At 38.3% G+C, this 24,149-nt stretch overlaps 1 protein-coding gene across 1 annotated transcript in view; it reads left to right on the top strand.

The window, feature by feature from the left end:
• The first annotated feature begins 1,519 nt into the window (after positions 1-1,519).
• Positions 1,520-24,149, top strand: part of LOC124124336 (multiple epidermal growth factor-like domains protein 10) — a 135,489-nt gene continuing 112,859 nt past the window's right edge. The window contains exon 1 of the mRNA XM_048400475.1: positions 1,520-1,608. Within this exon, the coding sequence (XP_048256432.1) occupies positions 1,554-1,608 (55 nt within the window). The 5' untranslated portion in view covers positions 1,520-1,553. The remainder of the gene's footprint in view (positions 1,609-24,149) is intronic.

Genomic DNA, 24,149 nt, shown 5'->3' with positions numbered 1-24,149 from the left:
CTGGCTGAAGCTATTCAGATACATGTTTCAAACAATCAGATCATGCGTACACTGAAGTTGACTGAAGCTTTATCTTTACTCAAACATTTACAAGTCAAATGGAATGAGTGCATCGTCAGAGAATAATGCTAACATTAGCGACTTGTAGTGTAACCTCTGAGCTATAGTATGTTTTTGTCTTTAAACAATACATAACGTGACTAACCACGGGTCCGGCTTAGTCCTGTGGGTACCCGGGTCCTACTCAGGACCCACAACTCGAGTACCCGAGTCACCCGTCCCAGCCCTAATTTGCAGTGTTAAATGGTAGTGTTTTCTATTTTGGAAACAGAACACAAACTCAACATATTAGTGTTAGAACATAGAGACTTTCAACACACCCTTTTGTCTAAAATTGTGCATGATACACAAGAAATAATAACGGGTGGCATAAAATGATTTCACAAGGTTTGGTTGAAAAGTTCAGTGCCGCTTATTATTAATGGCTAAAATGACAATACATGAGCAAACTCGATTATTTACAGACCGCCGTCATTTAGCTGAAATATTGGTGAGTGCTTCGTTAAACAACAACAAACAAACAAATCTGACACAACTAACCCAAAGGATCTAAGAGGCACGCGTGGATAACATAATATGTATTTTCCGATACTAAAAGATATGTCTTGAGCCATATCGATTTTAATCATACTTGGTGGCAAACAAATTTTGCATTCTCACTGTTGACACAACCACAATAAAACCGACCATAACCCACCTAAGTGACTTCCTGGAAGTTATATTAAGCGATCTGTAAGTTAATATAACAACAAGCCGACCTTCGACAGTAAACAAATGCGTAAACAGATCCGCCATGACAGTAGCACTAAGCGCGAGTAATTAATGGGAAGAGTCGCGTCCCTTGCAAAGGGTATACCACTCGATAAACGTAGCGCTGTGGCCTGGTTTTGAACGGTGTGTCAAATATACACGTGAATATTATTTTGCACATCAGCAGTATTCAAACCTTGTCCACCATAAAATAACCGAGTCAAAATCCACCAAAATCAATGGATATCACGAGAACCACCATGCACTTTGTTCACTTCGAATGTCCCTTTTCTTGACTCTTATGAATCTATAATATATGTTTGTGTATATACAACTAGGTGATAAATCCTTACATGCAATATGGGCGATAATGTATCGAAGTCCGTTAGTACACATAACAGAAATGTATAGCTGTACCCATGTAAGACATGAGAGGTTTCCACATTATCTCATTTACAGTTTACACATTTGTTATGGCTCAGTAAAATCCATGTAGCGTTTATAATGTATAGACGTTTTACAAGCAATATGTTATGGTTAAATGCGCAATTATGTATGATTATGTATTTTCCTGTGTTGTTGGTGCATACAAGTTCAAGAGATAGTTTTATATCATATGTTAATCATGTGCAAAGGAAATGGAGTTTCTTTTGTCCAATAGAATTCAAGTCACGTTGATTCACAATAGACTGATCTATATATGAACGTGATTCTCTTCCTGGTGTGTGCGGCAGGGTGTCACAATGGCGGCGTGGGCCAGTGTTGCGTTTGTGATTGCCAGCCTGAGCCTCGCAGCAGGTAAGTACATTTACCGGCGTGGGTTTCAGGACCTGTTGCTTGAGTACATGTATCATTGTTCTTTTAGTTTGAACTTAAAATAATCGTTGAGAAACATGTACCGAATGGTATATCAGAAAACAGTGCCGTTGTTGAACTGATAAGTGTATCACATAAATGTTATTGAATATTATCTGCTATGAGATTCGTATGAGGAAAACTATTCCACTATTTCTTCCAATACACTAAAATGTCGCCTGATTGACACAATGTGCATACTTTATTGGCACAACATAATGTAGTCATATCCTAAATCCTTCTCGCTCTTAGAAGTCATTCGAAAAACACCGAATGAAATGGAACCTGAGTAAAATTGTATTTATAACTGAAGACAAACTTGCAATGGTGGTATATCGTCTGAAGGTTGTTGTTAGTGTTATGCTTTGAAGCGTGAATGTTCATGGCTCACATATCTCGTCTATATTTATTTACACGCGTTGATGTTGGGACATGTTGACTTCCTGTTTGACTCTTACGGGCGAATCACAAGGCTTGTAGCTGTGTGGATACCAGCAGTTATAGATGCACCATGTACTCGGGAACAAATGAATAGATCTGTGTGAAAAGATATGGCGGGTTATAGCATACGCGTGCAACGAGTTGCTTTAGAAATCAATCACGTCAAGTCTGACACGCGTGTGATAATGCAAATTACGTACTCACTCCTGGGTATTCTACTCGGGTGCTGTTGTCAAACTGGAAACACACCTTTGTCTTCCTTGCCTTATTCCGGTCAACATAACACAAATGGCATTCCGATTTAAAACGTGCCAATGCCTATGTCAGTACATCGATCAATAAAAAATTAGAAAAGGCCTCTACAATGGAGTAAAGTAATTTCCAACAATTCTTATATTTGTTTAGAGAAAGGTTACAACTAAACAATCCCAATTCGTTTTCAACGTTTCTATATTTTCGTACCTTGAAAAATCAAAAGATTTGTTTCAAAGTTTTGCTTTTCTCTGTTCTTAGGCCAATGAATTTTGCTGTTAAACCAAGGCCTATCATTTGATCTAAGGACATCACAGGCTTCGCTGACCGAATTACAGGTTCAACGATTGAGTCGATTCCCCACATGGGTACACTGCGTGAAGGCCATATCTGATTTGCCCCGCCGTGCGGGGTACTCAAGGCTAACTCACTCACTCAACAATTGGCTTTATCATATACTCTTAACAAAATGTAAGGGGTACTCGGAAACAATTTACTATTTCCCTAACTGTTGGAGATAATAGTTTCCAATAATAGTTGTATGAAAATAATTTACAGTTTGGGAACAAATAACAACCGGAAGTAAAGTTTGACGGTAAATGTTGTCGACGCCAACAGGAGTGAGATGGGAAATTTCAATGCTGGCGTTTTATCACCACGATTTATCAAACATTCATTCTCTCGACGAGGCCTACTGCGTATGAGTCTCCCAATGGGGGTTTACAGGTTACACACAACCAAATGTTTTCCCATAGACTTCTATAGTAACGTTATAGCTTTTTAAAAAAATAACTAGGCATTCAACAGCCATAACATTTACATATGTGCACAGTCTGGCCTTAAAGCTGCAATAAAAACACAAATTTTGGCTAGGTTACCCAGCTCCTTTTCCGAGTACAGGAAGCTGAACACACCAACCCCAGTTCCGCACCAAATATCACCTGCTTGAAAATATCTGTGCTCACATAAAGCACAAGTCATCTTGTTCAAAAAGTCAGCACCAAATATTGAAAAATATGGGCAGTTTTAATTACTGGATGGATGTGCATTTAAAAGACATAAAAATCTTACACAATATCATCCAATCACAGCCTGCATATGTCTCTTGATCTGTACTGAAGGCTCCCTACGAAAACCGCACTGTCACAACCAGTTCTGATTTAGTGTAGTAGAACCTGTAGACACAACTGTCTAAAACTGCACTTGTCAAATTTGTGATGTATTCATTGTAAATAGATGTAGCTTCTTGGAAACAAATGGAAATTGTTTCAAGTTCAATACTTTTTCCTATCTGACAGGTCTATATGACACCCATATACACATATCTGATGTACCAAAAGAGCTGTGAGGGTTAAATTATTTAGATTTTGTCAACTGATTACAAAATGAACTTCTGTTTTAATAAAGAACTTTCTATGACAGTACACAGGCCTTTATTGTTTATTCTTGTTTCACACAAGGATGGGTTCACAGGTCAATTCCATGGTTGCCAGACGCTGCTTCGAACATATCCCCCCAAAAGTATCTTTTCGACCCCGTATGATAGACAATACTTGGAAATTCAAAACAAATTAGGCTTTCATATTTTTAATTTATTAATGGTGAGTTGTTTGCTGACCTTTGCTGATAACAACTGAGGATAGCAAAGTCTGGTACATAACATGGAATTTGGTTGTGACACTAATAAGCTTAAGTCTTAAAAGAAGCTGGACTCAGTGAGCTTGCTGGAACTGGTACCCCTGCCTTGTTTACATAGGCCAATATATAAATGACAGGTCCATATTTGGTATTTTAACTATGGGAGGTCAAGAACCAATGTTGATGCTTTCATTCCAAAGAAAAATTCATAGTGTCAACATCTTGAACCTACTCTTGAAACATGGGGAGACATCGAAGGAATTCGATAACATCTTTTAGAATGGGACATAAAGCTTGGAATTCAGGCAAAAAATTCACCAGTGAAAAGCAAAGCAACTTTAAAGTGCCAAAAACTGTCAGGTTGACAACTGAGCTCCACAAGAAAGTGTGCAGTGTAGGGGTGGCTGGTGTCCAGCAAGTTCAAACACTGACAAGTGAACCGTACCGTCTGTTAAGGCCAAGGAAGGAAAACACCCCTGAGGAGGATAAGAGTTCCCTGAAAACAAAACGTGAAAGGTAATAACACTTTAAACTATTTATTCCTTTGGCCTAGACTTTGAAATACTTGTAGGGAATACAAGATGCTCACTGCTAAATGATATGGGTGGATAAACTTACCAAGTTCAAGTATTTGTCCTTTAACGAGATCACTTAATAAAAGTTAAATATAATGGACAGTTTTCAGTTATTAGGTACAGCAAGGGATCAAATTCTCATACATATATGAGTGGTTTGTTCAATACCATATCAAAAACAGTGTTGTTACACCCTAATTAAGGGCTTGAGGGGGATAGAAATAGAATATGCATTTGATCTGCCAGGGGAGATAATTCAGAAATGTCGAACACTATCACATACTTAAAAGGCTTATTTAGAAGTTTTCAAAGTAGTCAATGGGTTTTCTTTAATCTGCAGGACTGCTGCTGATGTTTACCACCTGTTGCATGTTGGAGAGACTGACAAACTGTACAATGAGGCATTCCGCCAGCACGCCAAGACTTCGCCTATGTGTAAGGGGGACATTGTCATGGACATAGACAATGAACAGCAGTGGGGACTGAACTGGATAGAGAGACTTAAATGCACTGACTGTACATACCTGTCAGAGTACCATAAACTGTACAAGGAGGTAGAGGGTAGTGGAATGAGAAGGGGACGTCGATCTTCCACTGCCAATACTGGACTTCAGATAGGCCTCTCAAAATGTCCCATTGGAAGTGAGAGTTTCCGTGTCCTGTGCATGAGTGCCGATATACCTCCACCATCCCATTCAGGGATGCAGAAAGCTGCGAACAGAGTTTGTGATAATATAAAATCTCAGAACACAAAGGATATGAGAGCCAGGAGGGTGGAAATAAGGGAAATAAATAAATACAGGGGAACAAATTTAAATAACATTAGTTTATCAACTGATGCAATGTACAACAATCCACTTTGTTCAGGTGTTGGGAAAACCCCTTTTCAGCCAGCCACTCAGGTAACCTATGTGGCCACTGAGAACCAAACTAGTGATCATCAAATTTTGGCTTTAAACACAAAATCAAAGCTCTGTTCAAAGCACAGTTTAGTTGACAACATTTCTTGTGTCAACAACCCAGACTGCACATCTGATTTGCACATGTCAGAATCAATTGGTAATGAAAAACAGTTAGCTGCAGAGTGTTTCAGGGACTTAAAGAAAGATCAAATTGAGGTAGAATTTTTGACAACAGATGCTGACAGTGCAGCTCACACAGCTCTCTCTGAAATGTATGAAGCAGGTGATATGGATGTTTCCCCACAAACTTTTCTCGATACACGGCATCTCTCGGCCAGCCATAGAAAGTTTATTAAAAATTCTAAATTTGTTGTGGATATGATGCCTGCTAGAACCAAAAAAGACAAACAAAGTTTGGCAAATACATTTTCTTTAGACTGTGCATCCAGATGTGCAGCTGAGTTCTCAGCTGCTTACTCAAGTCATGCAGGTGACCTGACAAAGTTGAAGACATCTCTTTCATGTACTTCTGATGCTATTGCAAACTGTTACATGGGTGATCACAGAAAATGTAGAAGGCAGTCATTTGTCAGGGGGAGAAGAAAAATTGGTTATTGCAAAGTAAATATTTAGATAAAAACTTCAAAATTGGAAACAATGAAACTAACTTTCAAAATTTGAGAAAATGCACTGATTTTCGTCTCGGACCGAACATGATCGAAAAGACGCAATTCAACCTCAATAGTCAAAAGTGTGAGGCAACAAATAAGGCATTGCGCCGGTCATTACCTCGCGATACCACCTTTGCTCGTAACTTCCAAGGTAGAGCTCACAGTGCTGTTCATAGCGTCAACTGCCAGAGTCCGGTAAAGTCAATTCGCAATCTTCGATCAGGGCTTGGATGTGCTGTCACTGCAAAAGGAAAAATAGATGATGAGATAAGCAAAAGTCATAATAAAGTACTTAAAGCTAAAACATACAAGAAATCACAGAAAAGTAAGGACCGCCGTGCAAGGAAAAAGTTAGAACTATTCAAACTCCATCATTGTAGAAAAATTCATTATTCGAAAGACATGTTATTGAAAAGAAATGCATATTTGAGAAATTTACACCCAAAATAGGATAATCCATCTTAAAAATTGCCCCAAACAGAAAGATCTAATGATCAGATACATAACTTACACCAAACAGTAAGGTTTATGACTTTTGGTGCACAAGCCCTGTTGTCGACAGTGAAGTCTCTCCATGTTAATTTCATGGGACTCTACTTTCAAATGCTCAACATTCACACAAGAGGCGTTATGACAGAGATGGCTCACTTCAACTTTGTTGCCAAAGTTGTCAGTGTTGCTAAAACCATCTGGAAGGCATTTATGCACAATGCAGAGGGCTATTCTGTGAGCTCTCTCCTCTGTCCGCGCCTTTGACGGCCACAAAAAGAAGCAACGACCATAGCCCTGCTTATCACGGCAGCCCAACCATTCCTTACAACCCCATTTCCCACTCGCTTCACCCATTTTGCGTTCAAATTTGCCTCTACAATTATCCCAAAAGGTCTCCATGGCAATAGATATACAGAAAAACATATAAATTAGGAAATGCTGAAATATGCACTTACCCTACAGGTTACACACAACCAAATGTTTTCCCATAGACTTCTACAGTAACGTTATAGCTTTTTAAAAAATAACTAGGCATTCAACAGCCATAACATTTACATATGTGCACAGTCTGGCCTTAAAGCTGCAATAAAAACACAAATTTTGGCTAGGTTACCCAGCTCCTTTTCCGAGTACAGGAAGCTGAACACACCAACCCCAGTTCCGCACCAAATATCACCTGCTTGAAAATATCTGTGCTCACATAAAGCACAAGTCATCTTGTTCAAAAAGTCAGCACCAAATATTGAAAAATATGGGCAGTTTTAATTACTGGATGGATGTGCATTTAAAAGACATAAAAATCTTACACAATATCATCCAATCACAGCCTGCATATGTCTCTTGATCTGTACTGAAGGCTCCCTACGAAAACCGCACTGTCACAACCAGTTCTGATTTAGTGTAGTAGAACCTTTAAGGAAGTCTGGCCCACTCCCCTTGCAGCGCCTGGTCAAGTTCAGTCAACGTGGTCGGCGGTCTATGACGTTGACGCACACGTCTGCCTATCATGTCACAGATGTATTCATAGGGGTAAAGGCTGGCCATGGCATTCTTGGAACGTTTTGCTGCAGGATGTTAACATTGACGAAGCGTCCACGATGAGCACGGACGTTGTCGTCCTGAAAAACAAAACTTCGACCCACATGCCATGCAAACGGGACAAACAACGGTGTCAATATGTTATCCCGACAGTAATAAACAATGACCCTTCTTTGCACATGAAGTGGGGTTCGCACACGTATAGTGATACCACCCCACACCAAAACCGATCCACCACCATAAGAGTTATGCGGTCTGAGGTTGACATTGGCTTGACATTCACTTTGACGTCGCCAGAAACGACCACGTCTATCAATGAAGTGTAAAGTCAACAGGGACTCGTGACCAGCGCCGATTACCCAAGTTTCGACGTTGTGTACACCATTAATGTTTGCGCAACAACACGTGGCTGTAGAGTATGGAGATGAGCTGCATGAAGGCGAATAGTGATCGTCTGACAGGTGACTCGTAATCCAGTAGCCTGAAGAAAGTTTGCAGCAACTCGATTCGTCTTATGATCTCGATTTTGAAGAGCCTGGTTTCGCATCAATCGATCCTGTGTTTTTGTCGTTGACATGGAACGACCTGAACGGGGTCGATTGTCAACCTTTTGGGTTGTTGGTACCTGTTCCATTGTTTGCTAATGACAGACTGTGAAACAATGAACTTATTGTCCGCTGCACGCTACCTTCCTCGTCATCCTGGAAGCATCTTCCACGTAGGTTTGAGGGCCAATCTGCAGATTACTATAAAAGTGGTATTAAAAGTGTATTGAGGTGAATGGAGATGATATTGAAAAAAAGTGCAAAAGATATTCTGCGGATTGGTCTTATATTGAAGTTGCACAACTTATTGAACGCCCCTCGTATATACCTAGGTGGACACTTATTATTAAGGCTCCGACCGTTTGAGAATAGTGTGAAGTGTGATGCTTGTTTCAGACAGTTGTAATAGCGACTGATTTGGGACAACATTTGACGCTAATCCCCGTTGTTAATCCTCACCAACATTTAATTGTATATTTGACTTTTGGCCAACCTGGGCTACCATATCACTTCCCGTTAATTACTGTTATATATAGTATAACATTTTTGCCGTAATTGTTTATCCCCTGAGCTGTGTCGGTTCATCACGCCCACATGTCCCATGTCCAGAGCAACGCCATTGTCTCCGTTAACTTCTTTGATAGGCTGTTAGAAGTGGGAGTAGTAAGTGTAAGGATAAGAACTTATGGATGAACAACTTCTTATCACTTGCTTGATAACGGTGTCAGAACCGTCACCGAAACGTCGCTCTTAATTGTAATAAAGAAGTTGTTCATCCATAAATTTTTATCCTTACTTATTACACTGTTAGTCAGTTTGGTATTTTGAGTGCTGGTGTAAGGAAGACCTCGCGTAGGATGTGACTGAGCTGGAAGATACTCTCGTCGCTGTGTTTGTGTTGTCAGAGCAGGTATTCCGTTCATTGTGAAAGTTGTTGTTTATTGTTTATATGTTGTGCATAAGACGTTCCAGGACAGTGATGCCGATTTTGACCTTTTTGCCCAAAGAGCCAATTCCCCGTCAACATGCACGTTGACACAATGACAAGAATAGTCGACATACAACCATCAGATGACCAGACATGGGATCCTTTTTTAAATAGTCTTGTCGATTTACACAGTTCCAAGAGTGATGTAACTGTATATTCAACATCGCATCTGGCGTCAGTGATCAGTAGAACTCAAACGATATCGTCTTGACTGGGATCTCGTTTTACTTAACCTTTACTTCCCGATTGTCTGAAAAAAGAGTTAAGCTTGACATTGAACTGACTGACATTTATCTTGTCGCTTGTGTTGCATTATTGTGCCGAACGATGTCACTCATTTCGTACCGGGTGTCTACAACGTTTTGTATTGTTGATTAAATGAACAGTCTGAGAAGTTATTATTGTTGACGTATTCATATATTACAATTGCTGGTGTAAAACTATACTCGCTCACTCACCTTCTATACCAGATGACTTCAATATTCCCAGAGGCAGGGTATGTCCCAAGGGACTGAGAAACACGTTTTGTAGATTTGTCATTGTGTTAACACAATACTACTCGCACTGGTATGCCGTTGGTAATCTCGTATTAAGGAGGATATAAATATGTTATTTCAAATTTTAAATATATTTAGAACCGTTATAGCCAACTGAATTATGTCTGGTAAAGACCTTTGTGCAATGGGAGGTGTATTGTTTCCAGGAAATTGTAAAGTTATAATTCCTGGCTGGGTGGTTGTAAGTATTATTTTCAATTCATTTTGAATGCTCCGAGTGTTTATTACCAATGATGATGATTGAGTGGGGTCTGTGGTAGAGTAGGTGAGTGAGTTGTTGATTGAGTGATTGGATCGCTGAGTGTGTGAGGGAATGTCAAATTCTATTAGTGGATGGTTGAGTGGGTGGGTGAATGGTTGAAAGGGTGAGTGGATGGCTGAGTAAGTGGTTGAGTGAGTAGATGGTGGAAAGACTGGTTTAGTGGATGTGATGGATGTTCTTTGATGTTTTCCACTACATCGACAATCGTGACACAGATATTGTGCCAAAAAACACAGACAAACCAGACTAACCACTGACAAATTTCACTTTAACATATGATGTCTTGTAAGAATATGCAAACGGAAACATTTGAAAGACTAACAACAGATAAAATTGGACGTCATTTGCTCTGGTAATTCGAACCCACACTCTCAGAGTGAAGCACCTTATCAACAAGCACAATGAAAAAAGCGATCTAACTCACCGAGGCTCTTATACAGAGAAAGTCCGACAGGTGGCAGTCTATATCACGTACTTTGTGGGATTTGAACCCACTCTCTCACAGAGAGGCATGTAGGACTTCAATTTTGTGGACATTTCAATGGCTGAGTGACTTGCTAACTGTGTGAAGGCCTTATCTGATTTCCCTCGCCGTGCGGGGTACCCAAGGCTAACTCACTCACTCAACAATTGGCTTTATCATGTACTCCTAACAAAATGTAAGGGGTACTCGGAAACAATGAACCGTTATAGCCAAATGGTTGGTAAAACCTAGTGTTTAAGATGATGAACGAACGGTATTTACTGTAATATACTATATACAGCCAGAAAAAGATGCAACTTTATCTGCCAGTACAGTTACTTTTATAGCATTGGTGACCGCCTCCGTGGTCTAATGGTAGAGCGTCCGCCCGGAGAGCGGAAGGTCCGGGGTTCGATCCCTAGCCGCGTCATACCAAAAGACGTTAAAAGATGGTACTTGTTGTTACCCTGTCTGGCGCTGGGCATTAAGGGGCTAAAACAAGGACTGGTCGGCTCGGAGTCAGTATACTGTGTCTGAGTGGGGTATTCATATTAAACTGCGGCAGTGTGCTAGCACTATAAATCGGCATCAGTCCGGACTAGTACAAGCACTCACACACACACACACAAACACGTTCATGCACGTCGCTTTATAAGTGCAATAATCTTGGACGCGACGTTAAACCCCTTTTCACCTCACCTTATAGCATTGGTACCGCTATTATTTTTCATATTGCAAATAGTCCTTTGGAGGCGAGGGGTTTATCGTGCAGTTGATGTGTTTTAAATGTCTTTAATGATTTTGAAACAGAGCGAGATCATGCAGCTTGATGATAAAGCTTCAGCATGTGGATGCGTTTGCTATGTGACATATAATTGTCAGGAACATAGACTTTGACATGTAATTCTGTTTGTAGCATCACGTTGGATGTCAATAAGACCAGTAAAAGTCATAACGCGGTAACGGGGCCGTAATATTAGAATTAAGTCTGTTGAAGACCTTTGTGCAATTGGAGGTGTATTGTTTCCAGGAAATTGTAAAATTGTAATTCCTGGACGGATGGTTGTTAGTATTATTTTCAATTTTGAATGTTCCGAGTGTTTATTATCAATGATGATGATTGAATGGGGTGTGTGTTTTGACTGGTAGAGTAGGTGAGTGTGTGAGGGAATGGCAATTCTTTTTTGCATGTAAGAAGCTAAATGCGTGCCACTAATATCCCTCTATTGATCAGTAATGTCAATACTATTATAACTGATTACACGGCAGTATTAACTGAACCAAACGTCTTTAGAAAATACAATTTTAATACATTGAATTCATTTCCGTAGAAAATATAATCAGCTTAAATAGCCCCATGCTACTTGTTTGGCATCAAGACAACACAGTTAACAATGTTTTGACAATGCTAAGCGTCAATCTACACCTGGCAGATTTTACACACGAATAACTGTCTGATGACTTATTTGTTATATTTATTCAGTTAAATCCTACTTATATTGAATATTCCATAAGCATACATCAATATATTTTTTGAGCTGGCATGAATATCAAAAAATATTTTTCAGGTCTATGCTCATACTTCACTCTATTCCACAGCGTGCTACATGAAATGTTCCCCATGAATACTTTAAATCATAAAATATATGCCCAAATGAGTCACCACATTTATGCGAATGTCGACCCCTGGCCTAATATGTGTCATCAAAATTATGAGAGTAGCCCTGTAAAAAGCACCCAGACTGTGGAATTTCATGATATAGTATTTCTAACATAGGCATTGTTAATACAATTCTGAATTCTTAAGGATTTTACATCATTCAAAAAATTATGTAGAGTTTAGTTGTGTTATTCAATTGGTATTATTTTGCTACAGAGACTTGATTAATAAAATAAAGTATTGTCCCTGTGCTTTAAAGTAAGCATATAACAGATTTATCTACCATAAATAGTATACACCAAAGGATAAACATATATTATGTCTCTGTTTGAATATGTAATACAGTTGTATTTACTAATCCTAAATTTGATGATTTGATCATTTCTAAGTAAAAAACCTTGATAATTTCATTGAACTATTTGCAGAGATACACAAAGTTGAAACATCCCTTTTTGATGTACAATGAATCCTAATTTTCAGAACATTGTGTGAAAGACAACAACCATTTGAATTTAGAAAACGCAATTATTAGTAAATTGTATCAATAAGGTGTATTGATAAGTGTATTTTTTTACGGAGGAGTGTTGGAGTTGCTTAATATGTAAAAATATGTTTCTATATAATCTATATTTATCGTGTACATTTGGACATATACGTATGGTCATTTGGATGAATATGATGTACGTCTTTCTAAAAACTGATCGTATATGGATGAAGGACGTGCATAAGGAAAGTTATGTAAATGTGTGAGTAATCTGGTTAATACCACCGACGTTTAGCAATATTAAGCCATATTACGATTTTGGTTTCACACCATACAAGATTGACCATGAAATGATGACTAGAATTTGGACCTTCTGGTGTGATGCAATCACTAGTCTATACCCCATAGAAAAAGAGTAAAAAGCACGGTTACAGATCACGAGAACAAACGGATGTATACATATGGACATATGAATGGAAAAGGTCGCATAACAAACTACATGCAGTTAGTTATTTGTTGCAGTCAATAAAGCCACAGACTTGTATAGTCCTGTGGTAAAGCCTAACTGCTTGGTTAAGAAGTGTTATTTTATCAATAGTTTTATTGCTTTTATCAATCAGTATATGTGTTTTGCGCAAAAAAGGATATTGAAAGATCTACGCTGACATGAACATAAAAGCTATCCACCAGTGGTGACGAACACATTCGAGAAGATGTTGAGCTAGATTAACTTGGACACACTGAATATTCATAAAAAATTAATTGTCTTTTGATATATCATCGAAAGGAATAAAGAGAGTTTGTCTGAAAAAATTATTTTGCATGGGATGTTTTGGAAAGTTGTATTTCACGATTAGACAAACGCTTCGTCTCCTAAAAAATATTATTTCGATAAATTTGAGCGACCATATCTAAATTGAAAAGGTGCCCCAGTAAGATGTAAATTTCAGCCTGAACATGAAGAAAACCTAGGCTTGCTTCCTTTTGGGTTATAACATTAAAGTAAGGGCTGGGCGGAAGGGAACTGAATATGCTTCAGGGAGTGTGAGACAAACTACTTCACGGTCTGTATGATAGACCAGCAAGCCGAAGGCTGCTTGCCGTCGTGATCTTGAGAGCTTAGCAAATTGAGCCATCTGAAACGGGACACCAGTTGCACCCATCAGATACCAGTCGCTACTTATCCCAACGTAAATTTAAAGGAAACTTGTCGGAAGTGTTTAATATTTAACCTGCAAACTTACTATTTTAGATACGTTTGAACTTTTATTATTATCAATGCATCTCATGTACAAAAATGTACAAGTCATATATGCAATGCTGGTGCAGTGTTTGTCGCCATTGTGTAGCTTTTGTGGAGTCATTATGACTATCAAGTACATGTATTGAAATATGGACCAGTAAAAGAGCTCAGCATTGAACCCATTTAAATGGCGTGTACCAATATACTGCTCAACTACTTATACACACTTTTACTGCACTGAACATATAAAGATTGTCATTGTACCTTATTATTCAACACTCTCCAACAATGAGGTATTAAACTTCTTATTTTATCACATATATAGTTTGATTAATTTATTAATTAATAATCTGCTCACTTGCGCTGATAGTTTGAATGTCAGATAGTGCACATGTTTAAACCCCTAAACTTTGAACACTTGACTTTTCAAAAAGGCTACGTTCCGTCTCTGGTTACGTACTCACAAGGACAGATTGAAATGATTTCAGTTTATTTAATTCATAAGAAGAATGTAAAAACTCACTTATCACAGTATCGGTCAAACCAGTTTATATCACTATCTGGCGTTACTCTTTTATTGAAGATAGTTATAATGATTTCAAAATGCAGAAAGATATACTGCGTTAGACATTAATTTCCCATTATTTGAAATGGAATATTTCTCAACATTTAGAATATTTAGGGTCTAATATAATGATTCGATTTGACGATTTGTGTGGGGGTAATGCTCACCAGACAGTGCCCTTGTTTGTGTGTCCTTGTTCTATTCAGCCAACAGTCCAAACTTGAGACTCAGCAACCTATCTGATTCCACTGGCCCGGGCTGCCACTAGCAGGATTGTCGCAACTAGTCACTTCTCCATACGATCCCGACGTCATAGTATGTCCCCAAGACCATAGAGAATAAAATTAAAAAAGGAACCAACTCAAGTCTAGCAAGCCTGGATTGACTCAGGTTTTGCCCTAAAATTAAGCTTTGTGCTGGGCTCTTTCGCATTATAGTTTGTAGATACTTTTTTTAACTACGAAAATGTTATTTCTGCGACTAAATGTTAGTCTACTTTCACAAGTACTGCCTCTGGTGCAGCTATTTACAGCTCAAGGTCCGATTTGAATAAATCGATGACAAATAGGGATCTCATGCTTACATGTATCGTTGAAATTATGATCAGATTGACCAGTATGTACATTACTTTAATGAATATGTACATGATCACGCACTTGGTATTATCAAATAATATATACTATATGTTGTGCGATAAATTGAACTGTATCCGCGGTGACGTGTGGGATTAATTTTCCATCGTTATCTTTCTTGGTTGGTTTATTCATGTTTTACAAAAGCAGTTTTATACACTTCACTGAATCTTGCAAATTGAATGTATACATGTACATACAAATTGCATAATTTTGCAGCTATTTCAAGAGAAGCTGTTTATTTGCCATCAAATATTTGTGGGCTTGCGTTTTGTTCCGCTGCGATTTTTTTAACGGAGAAACATGCATAATGAACATCATAGGAAAACGAATCACAGCTCATACCATACAATGACAAGTTCAGCTCGGCCCTTCGACCGGAGCTATTGCCCATAACGCAAGTGGCTCTTCTTTATGTCATCTACCATGGCCATTGAATGTCTGAAGTGAAAAAAAACAAAACAGTGAGGGGGTCGTATTTCACCTCCAGCTGGTAAATGTATATTTGCTGCCGAATAATTGAAACAGAGTCAATGAATTGGTTTTAAAGAAATATGTATATGGTCTCTTTTTGAAATGGTTACAGTTTTAAATAGGGTGTGATTGTTGTTTAACGACGCACTCGGCAATGTTCCAGATATTTGTCAACGGTCTGCATATAACCCAGCCCGGATCAAACGATCAAATGATTGGTTCTATGAGCAACGATTATCGCCGTCGGGGTACGTTAACACGCCAACAACCATTCAATCTATTCAATGGACTCACACGACCACAATTCCCTTCCGATATACCACGTTGCCTATTGATAACCTGACACTGTATTTGTGGAAACTATTAAAGAAGGTTTGCACGATGTTTTGATGCCATATGTGCGTGCATAAGTGCGTGCGTATCTGCCCGAGTGCTTAACATCTTTTAGTATGACGCGTCCGCAATTAATGTGTCCACGCAAGTGTCTCTGTGCTTAAGAGCGTAACATGTTTAGGTATGACGCCTGCGTGCGTATGTAAATACCTGATGGCATAAGTACGCGCGTAATATGCTGATATCGAGCGTCCGAAGACCGAACTACCGACCTGCGTGTAGATGACCTTTTGCTATGGAAATCAAACCACCTAATTGCTTTTGTTCGTGCCTTCTTGCGTAAGTGTCTGCGTAACATCGTTAGGTATGACACGTCCGGACATCGAACCGCCGACCTGCGTGCGTAATTGCCTTCGTGCGTAAGTGCATGCGTGAGTAAGTGCATGCATTCGTAAGTATGTAAGGTCGTTTGGTATGGAATCGAACCACTGAACCACTGTTTTGTTTGTATATTTTACACTTATACCTGATGAAATCACTCATATATACAAAAAAAGTAACGTCGGACTTTATAACATCTATTTGTCATGATGATGCAAACTATGACTTAATATTTCACAACATGTAGTGCCTTGTGAGTTGATATCAACAGGAATCAATCACTGAAACAGCCGTAGAACGATGTGGAACGCTACTGTGGAAGTGGTATCACTCCTGAAAGACACATGATCAAAACCGTGTGTGGCCACCGTTAGCTTCTATCACAGCTCTGCATCGGCGTCTCATGGACGTCACTAATGCCTATATTTCTTGTTGTGGAATGTTATTCCATTCTGCAAGCAAGGCAGTTTCAAGTTCTCGGATGTTCTGAGGCTGATTCTAGTATCCCATAAAGGTTCAATTTGATTCATGTCCGGACTTTTGGTAAGCCAAGGCTTAACATGAACGTGGTTAGCCTGCATGAAGTCCCGTGTGATGCATGCCGTGTGACTTGTGGCATCGGCATGCTGAAACGTCACGTCCGCGTTGGCGTTGGCGTTGAGATAAGGGGCAACGTGCTGAGCAACAGTCTCGTCACTGTAGCGCATCGCATTTAGATTCCCACGTATAAGAGCAGTGCGATATCCGTGTCCAAATCCAGCCCAAACCATTACAGATCAAGCTCATCCGAAACGATCTCTCTCAAGAACACAAATGTCAGCATAACGTTCATTCCTCCGTCTGTACACCTGAGGTCGACCGTCACCTCTGGAGAGTGAAAAACGTGATTCATCACTAAGAACACTCCCTGCCATTCACGTCGAGTCCAATGCAGATGTGCAAGAGCCCACTCTCAACGTTGACGTCGATGACGTTGGGTAAACATTTGCCCAACGTATGGCCTCCTGGCTCTCCGACCATGCTGTCGCAACTGATCGTGAACAATTAGAGCTCTGATTCTGTTGGTATGAGTTTAATTCTTGAGTGATCAGTAACAGTTACTTGGAGAAAACGATTGCTTAAATGTGACGTTACACTTAAGCGGTCTTGAGTTGGTGTTATTACCCTTTGACGTCCACTTCTCGAACGATCAGTGGTTACTCCAGTTGCATTGTAACGCTTCCTCGGACGTTGTACTGTCCTCACATACGCACCAACTTGTAATCCAACGTCAGCAGTACGCATGCCTGAGTGCAACATTCCGATGGCTGTCAGGAACATTGTTGGGGATTCTTGGCATTTGTATTAAAGGTAATCGTGAGAAAAATAATGTGTTTACGGTGTTTTCACGTGTGTTCTGACACTTGCCGTCAACGATGACCAATCACCCTAACATTCACGCATACGACATGTTACTTGTGCGACGCCCGTGCGTTTTGCGTGTTTTGGGTATTGTGGTTGTAACGTTTGATAATGCTTAATTAACTGTGCGGGTTTGATACCCGAACATGCTTGTCTTATCTACCGACTAAGTTATCACAGACTAAAATAAGAAATTTAGTTCAGTTAAGTCATTTTAAAATATCTCCTTTTTCCTCTTTGGTTCAGTATATGTACACCGATAGGTTTTTTAAGGTGTATTCGTCAATGGACGACATTAATACATTGAACTTAAATCTATTAGCATAGGTATAATATGTTGGTACTATATATTGGGCTCTAAAATCATCATATGTTCTACATGTCAACACAAAATGATATTCGTCTCCTATACAGTTCTCTTTACAAAAAAACACATGTTCTATTTACTCTCTTTTCTTCAGTAAGCCTTCCTGATTTAATGTCTTTCTTTTGGAACTGCGTCTAAACTGTGTCATTGCGTTTCTAAATTTATAACATGTAAGACCTAGTATATGGTATTCGTTGATGATGTTAAATTTCTACGATGAGTAATCATATTATTTTGTTATATCAGTTAACGCCCCATGCAAAACCTGATTGTATGATAGTTTCAAACTTCGAAATAATTCTATCTGTTGTTACCATAGATAACCAAAACCTAAACCTGATAATAACTGTCTTTTTTAGAGGCATAGTTTGTTTTACCATTGTGCACAGCACAACATAACAACATATAGGATTTTCTATAAAAAAAAACTTGTGTCACGCATATATAAAATTTTTCACCCATATTTTACAACGCGAATAAAAGCATCTAGAAAAGGCAATTCTATATTTATACAAGAGTGGTTTCAAAAGATATTCTGCAGTTATAAAATGTGTTTTAAACAAACTAAAGTACTGACATTTTGACGATAAAGCTAACAAACAATACCACTGCTGTATGTACGTATCTATGAGCCTTTGTGTACACAATTTTACAAAATGTTCAGGACAATCTACATTTTGACTTTGCCAAGCATAACCAAAGCATAAATCATTAATGAGCTTTTTAACTGAAGAAATCCAGTTTTGCTTTCCATTTTTGTCATACAATACCAAAATTTCATAACACTTTCTTGGGTACCTATCATTTAGCATTGTTAATAGCCTTAACCAGTACTTTATGACTTTAATTTGTGCATTTATATATAATGGAGACCTACCACATTCACCATATACATCTACACTGGGGGTGTATACCTTTACTCCTAAATATCTTTTGCATGCATATACATGTGTACATGCACCCTTTCAATCAATTCTAGCTGATGTACGCCCGAAACCTCAGCCCCGTATAGAAGAATTGGATTTATTTTTGTGTGTCAAACATTTTAAAAAATAGATTAAAATTAACACTCTCAATAGATCTGAAACGTTTAAGTATCCCATAGAGAATTTTCTTTGCTTGTGTTGCACCCTGAATTGAATGAAAATTCCAAGATAATTTAATAGAAAAATGTACTCCAAATATATTTATAGCTTTTAACTACGTCCAGATAACGTCTTTGTACAACCATTTCTCCCTTTTTGATAACATACCGACGTTTTTAAATACAATAACTTTGGTCTTTTTGCATTAATACTTAAACCAAATTGTTCACAAAATTGCTCCTGCACATTTATCTGACTTTGAAGTCCGGGTACAGTACTCGAAATCATTACATCTTCGGCAAACAGAAGCAAACATATTTTAACAATATCTGGGTGTAGCTGTATACCACCTTTACAATTGTTTTGTATTTCTTCGGCCAGCTAGTTAATAAAGAAAGTAAAGAGAAAAGGACTTAATATACATCCTTGTCGAACGCCTACATTGCATTCAAAATCTTCTGAGTACTTACCATTACTTCTTCCACAAGCCTTTACTTGTTCATAATACTTGATAATAGTTTCAACATCTTGCTGCTTACTCGTCGTAATTTAGCAAGGACCAAGTTTATCATGGTTAACTGAGTCAAATGCTTTAGAAAATTCTACAAAAAGCACATAAAGTTTCCCCCTTTACTTGATAAACAACGTTGAATTAGGGATTGTAACACAAACATGTTGTCTATAGTTAATTAACCCTCAATAAAACCAGTTTGTGCCTCATCTATTTTCTTAAATGATTCAGCCAAAAATACTAATCTTCTATTAATGATATCTAAGAATATTTTACTCAGTATGCTTGATAATGTGATGCATCTGTAGTTATTGGTATCATTAACATTACCTTGTTTGTAAAGAGGAATGATAATGCCCACTGACCAATCTTTGGAAAAATTGGAGTTTTCAAACATAGCATTAAACAAGACTTCTAAATATGGGACAATTATATCTGATGAAGTCTTAAAAAACTCAGGTATTACCAGGATACCAGGAGACTTTTCTTTTTTCAATCTTTTCATACTTGAAGTGATTTTTTTCTCTTGAAATAGGAAAATGTAATATATCAGCAACTAAACTAGCCTCCTCACTGCCTATTTCGATGTCTTCCTGCAAATCTTCACTGTTATTGTCAAAAGAAAATAAGTCTCTAAAATGTTGATACCAGGAATCTATGTTTATAACATTTTTATAAACCTGTCTTTTACCATCAAAGTGTTTGAGAGTAGACCAGAACATTTTTGGATCATTTATGCTACTTTCTAGTTTGTCTCGCTGTCTCACCTTGTATTACCTTTTCTACTTCTGCATGTGCTATTATACTTATTTCTAGCCTGGTTGAAAATTGATAAGTATACTGCATCTTTAGTTCTCCTAAATATATTTAAGCACCTAAATCTTTCCTTTTTGAGGAATTCACACGCAATATCAAACCATTTCTTATCTGTGATACTTCGACCAATTTTCCTTCTCATACACATGCCAGACTAACACAATGCTTCAGCCAAACATTGCACACTTTCATTAATATTAGGTAATGCCTCTCCCATTGATCTGTGAAGTATCTCTTGTACAGTTTCAGAGTAAAAAGCATCTTGAAATTGCTCGTTCTTATCATTATCTCACACAAACTTGAAGCAATCACCTGTATTACTATGTGTGTTACCTAAATGTCTAGGAAATGTGACATCTGCCGATTGTAGACTGACGGTGACAGGTAGATGTGATGATTCAGCTCTTGGTGTAATAGTAAAGTCAGTACAGCAATGAAAAAGGTGAACATATATTTTAATCAATGACACTGGTCCCATAATCGCCCACGTACGTAAAATCACCAACATGCAAGTCAGAACCACAACTCCCATTCATTATGTGAATGTTAAGTACTGAGCACAAATACAGCCAACATTTGCCCAACTTATTAACAGTAGTGTCACATGAATATCGCCTGATACGAAAATGATCAAGCAAATAGTCCACACAGTTGTGTGTTCATAGCCCCGAATGTGTTCAATAATGTCATCTTCAACATGGTCCTGGCCATTGCCCGTGCGGGAATTAAAATCTCCACCGAAAAAGGGTATGACGTCCCCTTCTGTATCCAACAGTATATCAAGAATATCTTCTTGAAAAAGGGAATTCACGATTTACATCCCATGTTTCTGCCCCCAAAGGTGAATTTTGACTTATAATTTCTGTCAAATATTTCGGAAGTAAATGAAATGTTAATGGTTTAAGTGTTGACAAACACTCAGAAACACCATAGAAAATCGTCGTTGCTTGCACGGAATCATCTTTTGACCTTAATAGAGATTTAGTAAACGTTAATCCTCAGTATTCATACAAACGGCTGTCCATCATACTCCCATTTCACATGCTAAGATAGAATTCCTCCATTCTTAAGAACAATGACAAAAGTCTTATCCAAATTAACACACACATTATCACAGAAGGATTTTAAAGTATTGATGCGTCTTTGTAGCCCATACATGGTATCAGAAAATTAAGATAACATCGTCTGCAAAAACAGTAAAAACAACTGTGCAGGATACGTGGTCAACAGGAGGCCTCTACCAGACACCCAAAGCATGGGAAGTAGGATCACTAGCCTTATCAATGCGTATATTTTTCTTCTATTTGATGATAGGTAACGTTGGACAACGGCTTGTAAAATATAAATATTGTCAAACGTGCTTTACACCCTTATATAACACAACCTAATTATTAACCTATTATTAAGTATTGCTGTATGTACGTTACTAAAACACTTAACACGGTAATCCTTCTGTAACTGTTCTGGGAGTGAGTATCACCCTTTTCATGCAATTGAATATTAATCCTCGGACACCATGCAGCTGGAAAATAGCCTTACTGAACAGTAAACAAGTACTAAATACAAATTCCATATTTGGTACGCAAATATCTTGTGCAGCATTAAATAAATTCTGGGATTATATAATCAATGACCGATGATTTCCCCAATGGCTTTAACTATTTCCTCCTTAGTATTTGGAGAGTCTGATATGTCTATAGTTATGGCTCCATTATAACTGTATGCATCAGTTCTGCTGAAAAAGACACCATCGCCGTCAATCCTGTTCAAATCATGTTTATGTGTGTCCAATGAATTATAAACTCTTCAAAAACTTGTTGTGACTGATGTATGTAAGATCGCCAATCCCTGCATCCGAACCGGATCTACTACTCATTATATTGAAGTATTTGATTCTAAAAATCTTCGTCCAAACTAATTAGTTATCTTATCATATAAATATCTGGTCAAGTATAAGGAATCAGCTAGAAAGTCAAACTGATCTACGCTCAGTTGTTCAGCAATATTTTCACTGACATGGTCTACATCTACTGCAGTGCGGGCGTTAAAATAGGACCACTTCGACATCCAACAAACCCTCTTGGAGTAATGTAATTCCGTACTTTGATTCATAGTGACTTCCCCTCTGGTCATACCAATTAGAACCTTCTGGATGAACATAAACAGAGATAATTAGTTTAGCTTTCTCAGAATTATATAAAATCTCTTCAAGTAGTATAAACATTGCATTCTAACCAAGATGTAAATACTTATAATATTCTTTAAATGACTTCCGGATTGGAACCGTCATCCCGCCAGACAAACAACCATAATTGGCTATTCTTGTTGCTAAATGTAGATTCAAGGTCAAATTCCCCAAGTCTCAGACATACCGACGAAATCAAAGATATTAAAATTTGAACTAAAGTCATTGTCAGTTAATTTGGTAAGCAATCCACTCACGTTAAAAAATATAAACGTTGATGTGAGATTGTGTTCCCTGACAACCACGGGCTCGACCACACCGTTATTTCTGACCCTCTGGCTTGTTCGGGGTCGTAGAATTCTTTGGTTGTTGCTTTCTTCGATGGTTCTGTTCGTTGCTTGTCCAGGATTGCCACGATCATTACGGGACCTAGTATCTGGCTGGTAATTGTTGTCTTTGATCATGAGATTCCCGTTGTAAAAGTATCTATATTTGTTATCTTGAGTTGTCTCAAAGGATAGAGCTGTTTGAATGTGAGGACATCAGAGATCATCGGTCGAGGTGTTCGTTTTTTCTTATTACGATTTCTGGTTGCTGTGGCTGTCCGTGGTAAATCGTACGTCGTGTGCTTTAACTTTTCATGTTCAAAATATTACAACAATTCGTTTGCATTCTGTTATTTTTTCAGTCACATTCTCAAGAAGACCGTATTTAACCACATTATTCTTCCTACCATATCGTTCCTGTTTTCAATTCTGTTCTCTTCTGGCCTGTACTCAAAAACTGTTTCGTCACCTGGTCTTTCGTCCAGTTTTCCAAGTCTTGATACAACATAACATAAGACGAAATTAACTCCAAATGAAGACTTTTGTATGTTAAATGTGTCTAAAAATAACTATTTGCAAAATGTCAGTTTTCTATAAATGTATTTAATGATCAGTGACGTTAACCTGCTATATATCCGAGTGAGTGAGTTTGGTGTACGTCACTTTGACTGTACAGCACTGTAACATAGACCAATAACGATAATAAGGATGAATCTGGGATTCGAGCCCTCGGCCACGGGGCTCTGGCACGCATAATGGACGCAACTTCGCAAAGTGAACTGTTAATAGCAGTGAATCAGTGTCGGGAGTTCCAGCTTTTTTCAATTACTCCCATTGGCGCAAACTGGAATAAATGTCGAATTCAATCAGGCGCCTTCAATTTATTGGCTCAGTACAAAATTCAATGGCAGTACAATTACAATGGCAGAATAAAATGCAAAAACTGTGTTAATAGCCAAAAAGTGAGGGATAAGTATATTCACATAGCAGCAACAGGGGTCAAGCTTCCAAAATGGGACTAGGCTGGATACCCAGGCGGGAAACAATGATCTTCACACATCCGCTTGTCCGGATGTAATGTGAGATGAGACAGACATGTGCTTGCCCCAATGATATAGAATACATACCTTCAAGAAAATTCCATACTTTGCTTGATTTGGCTAGCTTTAAACGAAACTAATCAATGAAATGGTACAG

This window comes from Haliotis rufescens, unplaced genomic scaffold (genome assembly GCF_023055435.1).
Source record: "Haliotis rufescens isolate VD_foot unplaced genomic scaffold, xgHalRufe1.0.p SCAF_2, whole genome shotgun sequence".
NCBI lineage: Eukaryota > Metazoa > Mollusca > Gastropoda > Lepetellida > Haliotidae > Haliotis > Haliotis rufescens.
The sequence above is the reverse complement of the archived record's forward strand: the minus strand, read 5'-3'. Positions and strand labels throughout refer to the sequence as shown.